At 43.7% G+C, this 16,009-nt stretch overlaps 2 protein-coding genes across 3 annotated transcripts in view; both read right to left on the bottom strand.

The window, feature by feature from the left end:
- hook2 (hook microtubule-tethering protein 2) overlaps positions 1-16,009 on the bottom strand; it is a 305,258-nt gene that overhangs the window by 40,905 nt on the left and 248,344 nt on the right. The window lies entirely within an intron of this gene.
- Positions 1-16,009, bottom strand: part of ntn1b (netrin 1b) — a 69,292-nt gene that overhangs the window by 16,447 nt on the left and 36,836 nt on the right. For both annotated transcript variants that reach the window (XM_080725111.1, XM_080725112.1), the window contains exons 3-5: positions 11,533-11,721; positions 3,564-3,713; positions 665-718 (exon numbers count right to left, since the gene is read on the bottom strand). In XM_080725111.1, the coding sequence (XP_080581237.1) occupies positions 665-718; positions 3,564-3,713; positions 11,533-11,721 (393 nt within the window). The remainder of the gene's footprint in view (positions 1-664; positions 719-3,563; positions 3,714-11,532; positions 11,722-16,009) is intronic.

Below are 16,009 nucleotides of genomic sequence, written 5' to 3'. Positions count from 1 at the left end.
ACAAACAGGCCAAGGCACCAGATTTAGAGCTCAATTTGTCACATTAAGCACATCACAGAGTACTCAACTCCACCGGCTATGTGCAGTGACAGAAAGTATACGAGAGCTGCAGGTAAATATTACGACAGCGTGTCATCTATAATCAGCAGCCTGACTTGAAACCCTGAGTCGGTGTGCGTGAACAATGGGGTGTAAATAAGTGAGCGAGGGCCGGTCTCCAGTCCCAGTGCAGCCAGCCTTGATTGAAAAACAAACTGGTGCAAATGAAGCGTGTAATCAGATTAGGGTTGATGCCCTGGGGAGAATGAGGGGCGGGCTGGGAATACAGGCAGCGAGGCTAGCGGGAGCACTGACCAAATATCTGGAGTTTACATCAACAGCAACACTTACTGACGTGTGTTTACTTTAGTGGAGCTATGAATGGGGGCCTGGAGAATTACGGTAATGGGAAAAAAACACGCACATGCCAGAGAGATATGATTGAATGCACGTGAGTAAGGTAGACATAGGTATATTGTACAGTAATAGTCTTTCGCAAATGTGCGAATCAACCGCATGAGTTACGCTTTGGCAACAGTGTGGTGCAACATGTCGCTCAAAAGGAATAAAGTATTTTTTTACACTGTGTCGGCAAAACATAAATTAGAAGTGCTGTGGTTCTCACCTGAAGGCTCCTCAGAGCTGGTGTACGTTGCTGTGGGAGACGCAACTGGGATCTCTGTGAGAAAGAGATTAAAATAGACATTTAACATACTGTACTGTAGTACTGCTGCACAAGCAGAATAAGGGGGACTTCTATGATCATCATATGTACACAGGGATGTCGCACCAAATTCTGGGCCCTGGGTACAGGGATTCACTCACATTTTGTGCTTTAACTATTGAAAAATAGCAGATATACAAGCTCACACTGTGAGATTGTAGATCTGCTATTTTTTTTATTTCAAATCCTTTTTTGAAAAACCTATGTTTCTATGTCAGTGGTGCTCACACTTTTTCATGTGAAGGACCCCCAAAATGATATGTATTTGGTCACGGACCCCCATCTCAAAATATTTGGTTCCAGGGACCCCCAGAAGCAAAATTTGAGTTACAAAAATACATACATTCAAAGATTTGCACACATTTTCACGACTTCAAGAATCTACAAGCTCACAGCACAGCACTCGGTGCCGTGCTGTATAAAGTATAACATAATTAAGGCTCTTCCACCTTAGGCCCTTGTAACTCAGTCCCAGTATACATGGATAAATATATGCCTCATATGTGGAGCTCAATTTCCTGGTTATTCTCCTTTGGGCATGACTAACCCTTGGAACAACTGTGAAACTATTTTAATGGATTTGTCTTGTTAATGACAGCTGATTTTGACAGATAGAGGATAGAGATACAAACATTCATTATGTGCTGAAGTAGCCGTATGTTGCACTGTAAAGGTGCAGTAATCCAAGGCCGCCGGCGTCGTTTCAAATTGGAGTTGGCAATCACAAAAACCTTTTTTTATATCAAGCTATTAAAACTAAAACACATTATCTCGGCAGTATACGAGAAACCAAATACGTCCTACTCGAACTTTAAAACCCCCATTTCCTCTAACTTTTTTACACTACATTTGTTACCTTTCCCAGCTAAATTAAAGAAATCCTATTCGAGCAGGTTCACAGGTTTAATTTATCGCTGTGGACACTGGCCAAGCATATCACCGTGATTCTTGTTCCACAGAGGCCTCGTCCAATTTCCACACACAACTTTATCGGAAAACGTCAGGCCAATTGAAATACTGTAACATACTGGACCATTGTAAATGTCTACTAAATGTCCGACCAGGCATCAGTTTTATCTTATCATGTCATGCCAGCCAGCTATTTGTTTGGCGGTGCTAGCTCTAACAGCGACGAGCTAGCGCTCTCTCTTTCGATGTGGCTTTGGTGATTATTATTGCCAAGGGGCTGGATTCTGCAAGCTGGAGATATAGCCAATAAACATATCAGCCATCGTTCTATTGGACTGGCCCTGAGGATTTATAGGGAGATGGACTGTTAGCAGTGTTGACGGCACAAAGGGCCATGTTAGGCTAGCTGTAATGGTCTGTTTATCCAAGCTCTGGGTTCAAAAGCCAAATAACCCTCCAAAATAACAAGGATAATAAAAAATCTTATGTCAAATTTCGTGTGAGCCATCGTGAATTCATGCATAACAAGCATGTTCTGTCTGGGATTGTTTTGTAGGATATAGGGATGGGACGATAAGCGATGTTATCGTTTATCGTGATAAAAACACTCGTGGAGATTTCATTTATCGTGATATCGTCCTCCATCATGAACTGGGATCAATTCACCTTTTATTTGCCGAGCTACACGGTACCATTTAAACCCTCTATAATTGGTAAAAAGTACTATTTAAAGGTACTACTAAAGGTACTACTAATATACGTACTTGATACAGTCTTTTTTCACTCTCTATCAAATGTCTTTGCCAAAAAATTGCTGATCTACAATAGCTGATCTACAATCCCTTTATAAACATACTTATAATATACGTACTTGATACAGTCTTTTTTTTTCACTCAACCAAATCTCGTTACGACGTGTTGTGAGCATGTAGATCGGCTATTTTTTGGCAAATGTTCCGCCCCAGCATAATGGATGTTGGGGATATTTTGATTATGGCGATAATATCGTAAATCGTCTTTGGTCACAACAATGGTGATATGAAATGTTCATATCGTCCCATCCCTAGTAGGATAGCGATCAGAAATCCCCGCCATTGGTGGAGCCAGGGTTTCTGTGGTTGGACTGTAGGCTTTGGCTAGACCGCTGTATGGGTGGGCTGACCAGGATGAGTGTGTGGTCTGGGGATGTGCCACTGTATGCAGATAACATGGTGACCTCAGTCACAGCCTGGCGTCTACAACATCCAGAGAGCCTTGGTTTCCGTCAAAACGTGTTTCACGAAGAACACGTTTTTGTTTTCATCGCCTAAGCGCCAGTGAATTAAAATGCAGACCACACCTATGTGGTAATAATCATGGGTCAGCGTAGATTAGCCCATTAAGACCTAGAATTATTTTATACTTTAGCTATTGAAAAATAGCAGCTACAAGCTCACACACAGCCTAGCACCGAGTGCCGCGCTGCAAGCTTGTAAATCTGCTATTTTTGAAAAATCGTAAAAAATGTGCAAATCTTTGAATATATATTTTTAAAAGTGAACATCTGTAACCAAATATTTTCTTCTGGGGGTTCCTGGAACAAAATATTTTGAGATGGGGGAACGTGGCCATCATTTTGGGTGTCCTTGACATGAAAAAGTTTGAGAACCACTGACATAGAAACATGCATTTTTCAAAAACCTCGATTTTGAAGACATTTATAGAATCGGGTCAAAGATTGTCTTAAGAATTGCACACATTTTCGCAATTTTTCAAAAATAGCAGATCTACAGAGTGCCGCGCTGTGGGCTTGTAGATCTGCTATTTTTTTGATAGTTAAAGCATAAAATAGATCAGCATGGTTTTATGTCAGGCTGTTCCGTACAGAGGATTAAACAGACACAGGTCTTACTGATGCAGGGGGCGATGGGCGAGCGGCTCTGCTGGTAGCCCTTGGCACAGCGGTTACAGGTGATGCCCGTCACTCCGTCCTTGCAAGGGCACTGTCCTGTCGTCTGGTTGCAGGTCTTCCCAGCAGCACCCACTGGATGGCAATCACATGCTAGAGAGAGAGAGAGAGAGAGAGAGGTAGGGAGGGAGCATCATCAATCTGAACCAGGTAAACAACTTGTGATTTGAAATATATTTGCTTTACAGCTGCATTAGTCCTAAAACACGAGCGGTTTACGAGACCGTCACTGTTGCAAAACAAATATCCACTTTCATATTCCTAGGTTTTGGCATGGCCTCCGCTGACTCCACTCGTTCCATGAAATGAGAGAAAAAGTAATCTAAGCGCTATAAGAACTAGTGAGAAATTGCTCACGTTAGGAGCGCTCTCTCTTCCAGACCTCCGCAGATGGAGAACTGGGCCTCACACCAACATTAAAAACCTCAAACAAATTACACTGCTTCCCTCCACCCATAACGACCATAGGATACTTAGGTTAAGGCCCAGGCTGGAAGGCACGCATACTGTACTGTACAAGTAAATAACTTGATTAGGTATAGAATTTCAATCTCACCGCACGGCATCTGTATTGTGTGTGTATGTTTCGAACCCAAACCTGTGGTTGTGTGTGTGTGTGTGTGTGTGTGTGTGTGTGTGTGTGTGTGTGTGTGTGTGTGTGTGTGTGTGCCTTGAGCCTCTGTGGGCAGTCTTTGTGTTCTCCTATCCCGTTGTGATCCGGCATAGACAGGCTGTGTGCTCTTCACTTTGAGTTTCCAACGTAAAGCTTTTTGGCAAAGAGCCCCCTCACAAATACAAGCCGCATAATGTTCCCCATTAATGGGCGAGTGGAAGGCACTTCAAAGTCTGACGAAGCTGTTAGTCGGGAGGATTGCGCGTTAAAATGTGAGAATTTCGCCCTGTGCGTGTGCTCTGCCAAACGTTTACCATAAAGCCAGTGTTTGAAGTGGAAGCCCAGCCTGGCCATTAGGCCTGCATGTGTTTCATGTACAGGAGGAGTCATTTGAACATTGCTTGAAGTGGTCCAAAAGCGAGGCCAGAGTTGGCCACGCTGTTAGTTTTAATTCAAGAAGCGTCACGAATATTAGAAGACAAAATAGCTGTTCTACAAACTCACTTCGCATCACGAGGCGACATATGTTGCGAGATGGTAGATCTGCTATATATATTTTTCTTTTTTTTCATGTTCAACCACAATGACATGCCTAAAATAGGGACGGCAGGTTGAAAGTGGTTAAATGGAATAACACATTTTTACACAAGAACTTGCAATCGTTGTTATTTCGTTTCTCCCCAATTTGCAGCGCGATAAAGTTTCATCGAGTTTATTTGTAAAATCTACACTGTGAAATGGCTGTTTTGGGCTTTGCCATCCCCAGAGATGCCGAGCCCCACTGAGAATGGAAATGCAAAGAATCTGAAAGCCACAAGTGCTATAAATTCATCATTCAGTAAGTCAGCTCAAAATTAAAACGTAAACAATGATGTCATGTTTTTAATCAATTCAACCGTCTCTCACCAGGATGTTGTTTTGACTGCTACAGTACGTGTATCACTCAGTGGACATGCATACTGTAAACTAAGGTCCATGTGCTTGTCCAGTAATGTGTCTGTATCTGTATCTACGATACTAGCATACACAAACAGAAGAACATATGCTCAAATGCACTGTGTGCTTCGCCTGACTTGTTTATTCTCTGGGTATCGTGGAACTAGAGCCTTGACAAATGACTTTCTAATACGGGGTGGGACCATAACAATAAAATCAAGAACATAAAATCCAATGACATTAAGTCACTTTCTGTCCCTCCCTGTGAAGTATTGTACTGTGATTTTAGGAATCTGGAACGAAAAGTTAATGGGCTGTCAATGTAATTAGACAAAGATGTCATATTCAGGGGTGTCCGAGGGGCGCAGGGGTAATGTTCCTGGGGTTTGATTCCTCAATGGTGCCTCTGGCTTGGCCAGGCTCGCTCTAGCAAACACATTAATGGCCGTGATCATGGGTGGAAAGCCGGCAGGGGAGGCCATTCTCTGTCATTACAATAGCGGCTCCTACAGGTCCCTGTTCAAATAGAATCGGGAGGAATAATGCGTTTCTTCAACAAACGTCACACCCTTGAAGTGGCTGGCAACTTGTTGTCTACACTAAGGGTCTTCAACAGGGGGTCCAGGACCCCTAGGGGGTCCTCAGAGTTACTACAGGGGGTCCTCCAAATCTTTGAGTGATAGAACATTTTTTTTCTCCTTTTTTATATTAACCACTTGAACCCTAGTATCAATATTCTGAGAACTTTAGACAAAAATAGCAGATCTACAAGCTCACAACGCCTCACGCTGCGCCCCTCCCTCCACAACGCCTCGCGTTGTGGGGGGAATTGGCAACAACTAATATGTGGCGAAAATGAAAAATAACAAATACAACTGGTAAAAAAAACGTCATATTCATAATCAAGATTGGGAAGTTGTTGAGACTCAAAAGTCAAAGTCAAGCTACCTATCGAAGTGATCACGCTCGCTAACCATGACCCCTTCCCCCATAGACCATATTCACCAGGCGGAAAAAACAGGGTGGCAAACTGGGTGCCATTTCATTAACTTAATGGCAAGATAGCAGCCGTGTGAATATGGTCTATAGCTTTGTGTCTACTACACCGGGAGCAAACTGGCAACATTAATTGATTTCCCAGTGGTTGCTGCGGGTGGGTGTGGGGCAGGGCTGCTAATATATTGTGGGGCTGGCGGTGCCATGGACGTGTGTGCCAGTTTCACCACTCCAGGCCTTAAGGTATTCTACTGCCAAGTGGACAGGGGGGGGGGGGACTATAGAACAAACCGTTAGGGCCAGTACCCCATGTTTACGCTGTGTTTGATGAGGGGCGAAGTCGTTAATCTGGGCATTCCACACTGCCACTGGACACACACAGGGGCAGCACCCAAGGGTGTCGCACCAAATTCTGGGCCCGGGGTATACTTTAACTATTGAAAAATAGCAGATATACAAGCTCACAGCGCGGCTGCAAGCTTGTAGATCTGCTATTTTTGAAAAGTCGTGAAAATATTTCTATGTCAGTGGTGCTCACACATTTTCATGTGAAGGACTCCCAAAATGTGTATTTGGCCACGGACCCCCATCTCAAAATATTTAGTTCCATGGACCCCCCAGAAGCAAGATTTCAGACAAATGTTAGCATAAAGAATACATAGGCTATATTCAAAGATTTGCACACATTTTCACGTCTTTTCAAAAATATCAGATCTAAAAGCTCGCAGCGCGGCACTCAGTGCCACGCTGTGAGCTTGTACAGTATATCTGCTATTTTTCAATCGCTAAAGTATAAAATAATTCCAGGCCCCACCACCTTCGGCCCTAGTAACTCAGTCCCACTCCCCCCCCCCCCCTTGTTGACGCCCCAGCTTAAGGCTACAGCTACAGTATGGAAGTGCCAGTTTTTCCGCCCAGGCCTACTTTTGCAAGTGGAAGCAAGTGGACATTTTGTTGATGTGGGGGGTGTTGTTGGGGGGAGGGAGGAGGTCTCGAAGATTGGAGAATGAAAGCAGACTTCCTCTTGGCCGCGCTGGCGCGGCACTATATTTCCTGTCCAAAAACAGCTCAGAGCGGGATGGTTGGCTGAGTTGAACAATAAATACAGCGAGCCCTAACTGATGTCACGTAGCCCTCGCCCTGTCACCCGAGGAGAGAGCAGCCATTGGTCTGTTTAGGTTCGATCCCAAAGCACCGAGCCGGGCTCGATGGAGGGATGGGCAGGCGAGGGGCTGGAAGTCTTCAGGTTGCTGAGGAGATCTATGGATGTGGTTAGATCATTAGGAAAGAGGAGAATGGTTGTAACACTAACCTGCCCTGAGCTGTACCCCCTCCCTCCCCACTCCTGAACCCAACTTCTCCTCAAATATAGCCTATGAAAATGTTTGGGCTGGCACAGAACAGCGCAACAATGCCGCTACGAGCCATTAGTCTCTCTTTGGGGAAAGTGCATGAGATCTATCAAACTTGAGTTCTCAGCACCACACTGCGACTCAGCACTATCTGACGTAAGAAACGGACGGAAAAAGAAAAGTTTGAAGGAAGCGTTTGTATATTGAAACATATTGCCCTTAAGGCTGCATGCTTATTCTGTGAGCAGGGAAATAATAAGGGTGCATTAAGAGAGGGGTCTGTTTCGTGTGGCACGCAGTAGGAAATGTAATATCGTATTGCAGTTCCTGTCACTAGCTAAATGGTAGTGGTACACCAAGGATGAGGGCATTGGAGGATAGAGTATTCCGGGGTCCTGCCATGGACCAATGGGAGCAGCTGTGGACACGGCCAGAGACCACAGTATGGCATCTGCACATAGTCCCTCATTTGTCACCGTGGTGCAGAAAGAGATCTGGCTGCAAATACACAATTGTACCCGACATGTAATATTGTTCTTCTGCGGAAGCACAATTTCGAAGACTTTTGTCTTTGAGAGTTGTGTTACCAGATACTAAACGTATCTTACACCGCACCACGAAGTTTAATATTGAGTGTGTGTGTGTGTGTGTGTGTGTGCGTGCGTGCGTGCGTGCGTGCGTGCGTGCGTGCGTGCGTGCGTGCGTGCGTGCGTGCGTGCGTGCGTGCGTGCGTGTGCATGCATGTGTGTAACATCTGAGATTTTGGGCCAGTTTGAAATCCCCTCTGGAACTGCATTCTAGGACAGGACAGGCTTCCGCTGTTGGCTGCGCTCATCTTTTTCCAGGGAAACCCTCGTAACAATACACTGGCAAGTCAAGCTAATACAATATAATAAAAAGAAAATATTGTAAGAGATCTAAGGCAGCAATCATCTGCAACTACTGCCTTAAAAAAAAAAGAAATGTAATTCTAAACGTTATTGTAATCATTACGTGTGTGTGTGTGTGTGTGTGTGTGTGTGTGTGTGTGTGTGTGTGTGTGTGTGTGTGTGTGTGTGTGTGTTTTTGATTGATTGATTATTTTATTAGACAAAAATGGAGAACAGTACAAGTATAGTCAATACAATTGAAATGTAGTACAGTACAAGTACAGTTAAACACCCTGCCTAAAAGGAACATCCCAAATAAGACTTTTTACGGTCTTTTTTACGTTGGAAGCCCTCAGTATTTAATGTGTGGGTGTGCGCATAAGCGTGTGCGTGTCTGTGTGTGTGTGTGTGTGCGCGCGCGTGTACGTGCACGCGCGTGTGTGTTGAGAGAAAATGAGTGACGGGAGTTTGTTTGCTCGGTGCCTCAGAGGTACAGAGAGACAGACGGAGATCTGCTTTTGTCTCCTCCAGTCTCTAATCCCGGACAGCTTGGTCTCAAACCTGACTTATGTGCTCACAGAGTGTGCACGCCTGTGTCTGTGTGTGTGTGTGTGTGTGTGTGTGTGTGTGTGTGTGTGTGTGTGTGTGTGTGTGTGTGTGTGTGCGCGTGCGTGCACATGCATTGGTTCCTGTGTGCTGCAGGTTTGAACAGCAACGTGGAGATGATGAGCTCATCTGTTCTTGGGTGGATCAGCTCACAGCTCTGTCCTGTTTGTTATCGTCGCTGGCGGCTGGAAACCTTGTATGTCCAAAACTTTCTGTTCTTTTGTTATTGCCTATGACAAGTATGACAAGCTATATAAATGCGTCCGTTGTGCCTATGACGAGTATGACAAGCTATAAATATGCTGTAATCGCTATAAAGAAATATATATATGATCGCCGATCCGCCATTTTTCTTTTTTTGCTCTAGAGTCTGGGCAACCCGTATAACCCGGAAACGGAAGTCCCAGACCGGATCAGGGGGCGGGACAACCAACCCCCTGTATCCTGTCTCCGAGCGCATTCAGGTTACGCAACAACCAAGTGGCATGCAAACGGTTTCGCTATGGCAAATGGAGGGCTGTTGTTTTTTGTTTCTCATCACGGCTGGCTCGTAGAGCACGTACACACGCATGCACATACACACGATTTTCTCCTCACCTCTCAAAGAATCTTTTCAAATTCCAGTCTGTGTGAGGTAGGTCAGTGTTTCTCAACCTGTGGGTCGGGACCCCCAGGTGGGTCTCCAAATTATTTTGGGGGGTCCCCAGATGATTAACTTAATGTGCAACTCAACAGTAAACAAACCAACATAAAGTGTATGGGAGGGTATCTGCACATTTCTAAAGTGACAATTTAAGGACTTTTTAATACCTCTAAAATGACAAATGAAACATTGGCCAAATAGTGAAATATTAGAGGCAGAAATTGTGAGAATATATTTTCACAATAGAACCGTGTTATACAAAATGTAATGCCTCAACTCTTATAGTGCTCATCAGGGTGGGGTCCCCAGTTAAAATATGATTATTTTGGGGGGCGCAGCCTGAAAAGGTTGAGAACACTGAGGTACCGGTAGGTCATGATGCGTGTGCATATACAATCATTGCCTCTAAAAGTGAATCTATGGCGACGTGATAATAAGGTCGTTTACTCTGCAGAGTCAAACATAAACATTTTGAAGACCAAATAATGAGTTGATGTACTGTATGTCTGACCAGATTACAAATTACGAATGACCAGATTACAAATTCACATGTGAAAGTTTAAAGTCTAAATGTCAAATATCAAGTGTAACAGAATGGAGTAAATAATTATTTATTTTAGAGCATTTTAGTATGGAAGCACAGGATAAGCACTTAGAAATGTGGTATTACTTGGGGTAGATTGACAACCGTTTTAGAATTACAGTTTATTGAAATAGGTGTTTCAGTCGACTTAAATTATAAGAAATCCAGGGTCAAAGTCTTGGAGAGGATTCAAAGGATTTTCACGCTTTCACAGCTCAAAACACATCTTAGGAAAAGTAATTTATGCTTTGAATAGACATACAGGGTGGGTGATGGATGATTTAAGCAGTCACACGTGGCCTGAGTCAAACTAATTGGACACAGAGCTAGGTGTGACTACACACCTGTTGTGCATCAAGCTAATCAATGCACAACCGTCAACTAAACTAGAAAAGTGCCTACCTGAGGCTCTGTCAGTCGTAGGGTGCAGACACAATTGTACGGCAGACAGTGTTTGTTCCGCCCCCTAGGGTTAGAAGTGAAAGTACTAGGGCGCCCCCGGGCCTACTGGTCTAGGGGCATACCACATAGGCATTGTCACATAGGTATTGATGCCTGGCGGCGTCGCCGGTTCGATTCCCGATCCGGACGACCTTTGCCGCATGTCACTCCCCATCTCTCCCCCCATTTCCTGCCAGTCTACTGTCCTATCAAATAAAGGCATAAAAGCCCCAAAAAATCTAAAGATTTCGATTTTGCGATTTAGGCCTCCACAACTTTTTGAAGACAAACAATATGGACAATCAAAATCCTGTTCAACGGTCATTGTCACAAGACCATTACCATTTGGTCAAAACAATGAAAATTACATTACGGGTAAAGCCAAATTGCATTTGGCTCTGTGTTGATCAAATATGGGGTAGATTGGACACTGGGGTGCTTGTCCGACTTTATTCCATCTTCCATCATCTCCTAAGTAAACCTTTTTTGCTGTGTTATTCCTCCCACAGTTTGGTTGCACACACTTGGGCCATATGTGAAATGGACCGGCTTCATCGGGACACGCATGCAGACGAGATCTCCATATGGCCATTAATTTATTAGTGAATACATAATAATTCAAATGGTAAGACGAAATTAATTTGCGAAATCCGCGCCACGGCAAACACTTTTTAACCTTGTTACCATTGCAGGCTCTCTTGTGTGAGATGGATCGGCGCTTTATCTCTGTTGTAACACTCAACCTTTGCAGGCCCTCTCTCAACACCTGTGCAGATGGTCATGTTTCTGTAGTAGCCCTCTCTGACAGTAGTGACAATGGCGCCCAGCCAAGTTGTTGTAACCTGCGTTGCTGTAACCCTCAACCCCTGTTACCTTTGCAGGCCCTCCTGTGTGAGATGGCCTTGGTCATGTCTCTGTAGTAGCCCTCTTTGCAGTAGTGACAGTGGCGCCCAGCTGTGTTGTGGCGACAATTGAGGCACACGCCACCGCTTCTCCGTCCCGACAGCTTGTATAGCTCCATATTGAAACGACAGCGACGGGCATGAAGGTTACAGTGGCAGGCTGGAGACAGAAAAGAGAAACAGAAAATCAGGCAGTTGGAGATTACAATTTATTCTTTTAGGTGATAAAAGCCAAAGGCTCAAAGATCACAACATTTATGTTTTGCAATTCAGAAAAAAACATGAACATGATTTTATAGGAAGAGTTGCATTTTCTTCAAACTGCGAAAATCGAGTCAATCTACAAGCTCACAATATAGAAAATTGAGAATTAATTATTGTCTTTTCTGAACTTTTTAATCATTAATGACATGCCCAAAGTAGGAAAATGGAAAGTGGAGAAATAAATAACCAGAGGTATAAATCACAATTCACCTTTTCCCAATATCTGGAAGTGGTTTAGTTTACAAATTGACTGCAGTGAAGAAACCAACAGCATCACAACAAAATCGAAAGTTAATGTACAGGTAACTGTAAAAATGGACATTGGAGTTACATTATTACAGTTTTGTGCTGTGCAGCTGCAGGGAGATCAGCTAGGCTGAGAACACTAAACTGCTTTACTGTAATGTCACCACAGTTTGGTCTTCTGAGATTTCTTATTAAACAGTGGTTCTCAAAGTTGGGTCCGGGGACCCCCAGCGGTCCTTGAGAGGGTTCCAGGGGCATCCCAGCTAAATTATTGATAGTTAGGAACCAAATGGACCCTTACAGATCTGTAACTCTAAAGAGTTATGGGAGTCCGAGGTCTAATTTAATACAAAACTGGGGGTCCGTGAAATAAAAGAAAAGGGGTTGAGAGCGACTGTATTAAAACAGATGTTGTGATCTGACTCAGCCTGGGTCCAGCTTGAGAGTAATGGAGCCACTAAAACAAAAGGATCCGGTTCACGCTTTCCTGCACCCCCCCCCCCCCCCCCCCCCCCCCACCACCTGCTTATGAATTTAACCTCTGAACCCCAGCGACGTCAGACAGGAAAACTCTCTTCCGCTCTCTCACACAACATCTGAGTGACTGCTGCAACCTGCTGCATTTATGACTTATCATCATCACAGCTAGAGTTCTACAGTTTAATACCAAATCCCATGGCTCAATATTGAGTTTCTCAGGTTTCATGTTGACTGCAGTCAAAAAATGTTGTCTTTAAATTTGACCTTCAACAGGAACTGTGTGTGCATGCGCGCGTATGTGTGAAGGCACGCCTGTGTGTGTGTGGGTGTGAGCGTGTGATATTTGCCCATGCCCCTGAACCTCTGGTTGTGTTATAGATAACTTTCACGTCCAAACGCTCTACTGATGATCTATAACGGAGTGCTGGTGACATATTTCCCTTGTATTGGAATGTAGTATTGGTCCTATATCCCTACCTGACTACAGGATCTATCTACACGTATGTGTTAATGGAAAAGCAGGGAGATCCCCTCACCGGAGTCACCGCAGTTGTGTTAGTTACCTCTCTATGTAAGGGATAACGTCTGGCACAGCGGCCATTATCGAGAAATAAAAATCCAGACAGGCTGATAACCACCAACACGATAGCGGAAAACAAGGAAGTGTTAAATTGAATCCGTTTTCTGTTACTGCATCATCTATTTCTCACTTCAAATATTTATTTTAAACATTCTTGAGAGCAACGTTTAGTTGTAAATGACACTGTGTGTTTGTTTACATGGCTATTATGTTGGACAAAATTCACACATTGCAGCAGGTGCTCTGAGCCGTTGATTAGGCTTCGGTCTGTTATAGCGGAGCGGTCTGTTATCCAGAAATAACACACCACTGATTTCAGCGAGTGACCAATCAGAATCAAGCATTCAACCAAGCCGTGTAATAGATTGTATTAACATACTCTCCATACAGAATGGTTATAATGTTTTCATGCATGGATTACAGCTTGAAATGAGAGAGCGGCCAGCACGTCGTTCATCGCTCCATCAATAGGTCTGCCTGTAGAGTTATTACAGTGAGATCGGAGCGGTAAAATGGACGCGTTGTTCAGCGTTTGTCAGACATCTGAATCACGTACGAACCATCTCACACCTGCCATACGGGACCGGAGCTGACAGGTGGGTGGGATTCCAAGACACTTCGTCTGAACAGGACTTAGGGGGGGACTCACACGCACGCACACACACACACGCACACACACACACACACACACACACACACACACACACACACACACACACACACACACACACACACACACACACACACACACACACACACACACACACACACACACACACACACACACACACATACACACACACACACACACACACACACACACACACAGAGAGAGGTGTTTGGCAGCTGTCACAGGCTTATCTCCCACACCTCCCTCCCCAGGGCTGATCAACACACTCACAGCAGAGCTAGACCCAAGAGGCTTTGAGGAACACACACACACACACACACACACACACACACACACAGTCTCACTCGCACACACACACACACACACGCACACACAACCTTCTTATCCCAGATGTTATCTCCACTTAGGGGAAGTGTGAGGGAAAATGCAGCGGGCTTTTTTTCGCCAGTCGGAAACGGAGAGGAATGCTCTTAGTCTTCAGAGCAGAGCAGAGGGAAGCCGTCTATATGCTGGTAGTGGACTTTAATCTTGCCAGTGATTCATATGATTCATAGTAGACACATGCGTTCACTGTAACTTTCATATCAAAAGAATAATGTCATATCTTAACGAGCCCTGTTGAGTTCCATTATAAAATGAAAGTCTAAATAGGGCTGTCACAATTATTACATATTATCGTCTAATCGCAATTATTTGACATAATCGTGATTATTTTTCATAATCGTCATAATCGTTTCCATGTTGAAAAATGTTCATATATATTTTTTTAAGTAAAAAAAATAGTGTAAATAGCCGATCTACAAGCTCACAACGAGATGCGACGCGTTGTGAGCTTGTAGGTCGGCTATTTCCACTATCAATGTTTAAGTATAAAGTTGTCAAATATGTCAGTAATTTCTTTGTATATTTAGGTTATGTGTCATATCTACCATGTGCAACTTCAAAGCCTAAAAGCCAAACAGAAATGACAATTAATCGTCATGTAAAATGTCATAATCGTGACAGCCCTTAGTCTAAATTTAAAACAATATTCAACAACTAGTCTAGGCAGGGGCAACCACACTAACTAATAACATTGTGTATTATGAGGTGTGTGTCATTCAATTGTCCATATTGCATAATAGCCTATCACTTGTGCACACTGATCTCGTGATCTGTTTCTTTTTTTCCTGTTATGATTATAATAGGGTAATAGATAACACACATTGACTCAGAATATTTACAGTTTAGAATGTCAATTGCCAAAATATAACAGCTGTGTGTTCCTTTGACTCCAACTCTGCTCCGACAGTTACACACACACGCAAGCAAGCAAGCACGCACGCACGCACGCACGCACACACACACACACACACACACACACACACACACACACACACACACACACACACACACACACACACACACACACACACACACACACACACACACACACACACACACACACACACACACACACACACACGTACGTGACATTTTTCTCTGCATCTGGATCGCCTGGTTTCGCAACTTGATAATACATGTGTGTGACAACCCGGTCAATTACGACCAGACATGGAGTCGTTATAATATAAGTAGTAAGACGGAATTCAGTTCCCAGTGGATTCCTTGTGAGTCGTGACTCGCGTCAGTGCAACCACACTTGCAATTTCCCAGAATTGCACCTTTCTAATTACTATATTCTAACCAATGTTGTAATTGTAATACAACATACACAAATATATAATAATAAGTGAGACACTCTTTTACACCCGTAATCGTGTGATGTGACAATAAATTTGACTCTGATTCAATACATCAGACAGACCCTGCCTGCACCACTCAATAATCTGCAGTCTATAAACTAATCCACAGAGCGCTGCCCTGTACTGTCGCGTTTCCAATAGGGATGGGACAATAAGCGATATCATCGTATATCGTGATAAAAAACACTCACGATAATCGTATCGTGGAGATTCAATTCATCGTGATATCGTCCTTCGTCATGCACTGGGATCAATTCACCTTTTATTTGCCGAGCTGCATATCCGGTACCACTTAAACCCTCTATAATTGGTAAAATGTACTTATATATACTTGATACAGTCCTTTTTTCACTCTCTATCAAATGTATTTGCCAAAAAATAGCCGATCTACAAGCTTGTAGATCTGCTATTTTTTGGCAAATGTTCTGCCCCAGGATAATGGATTTTGATTATCGCGATAATATCGTAAATCGCGATTTCTTTTGTCACAATAATCCATCCC

The sequence above is a fragment of the Nannobrachium achirus genome, assembly GCF_963921795.1.
Source record: "Nannobrachium achirus genome assembly, chromosome: 4".
NCBI lineage: Eukaryota > Metazoa > Chordata > Actinopteri > Myctophiformes > Myctophidae > Nannobrachium > Nannobrachium achirus.
Note: the sequence above shows the minus strand (reverse complement) of the source record. Positions and strands in the feature narration are given on the sequence as shown.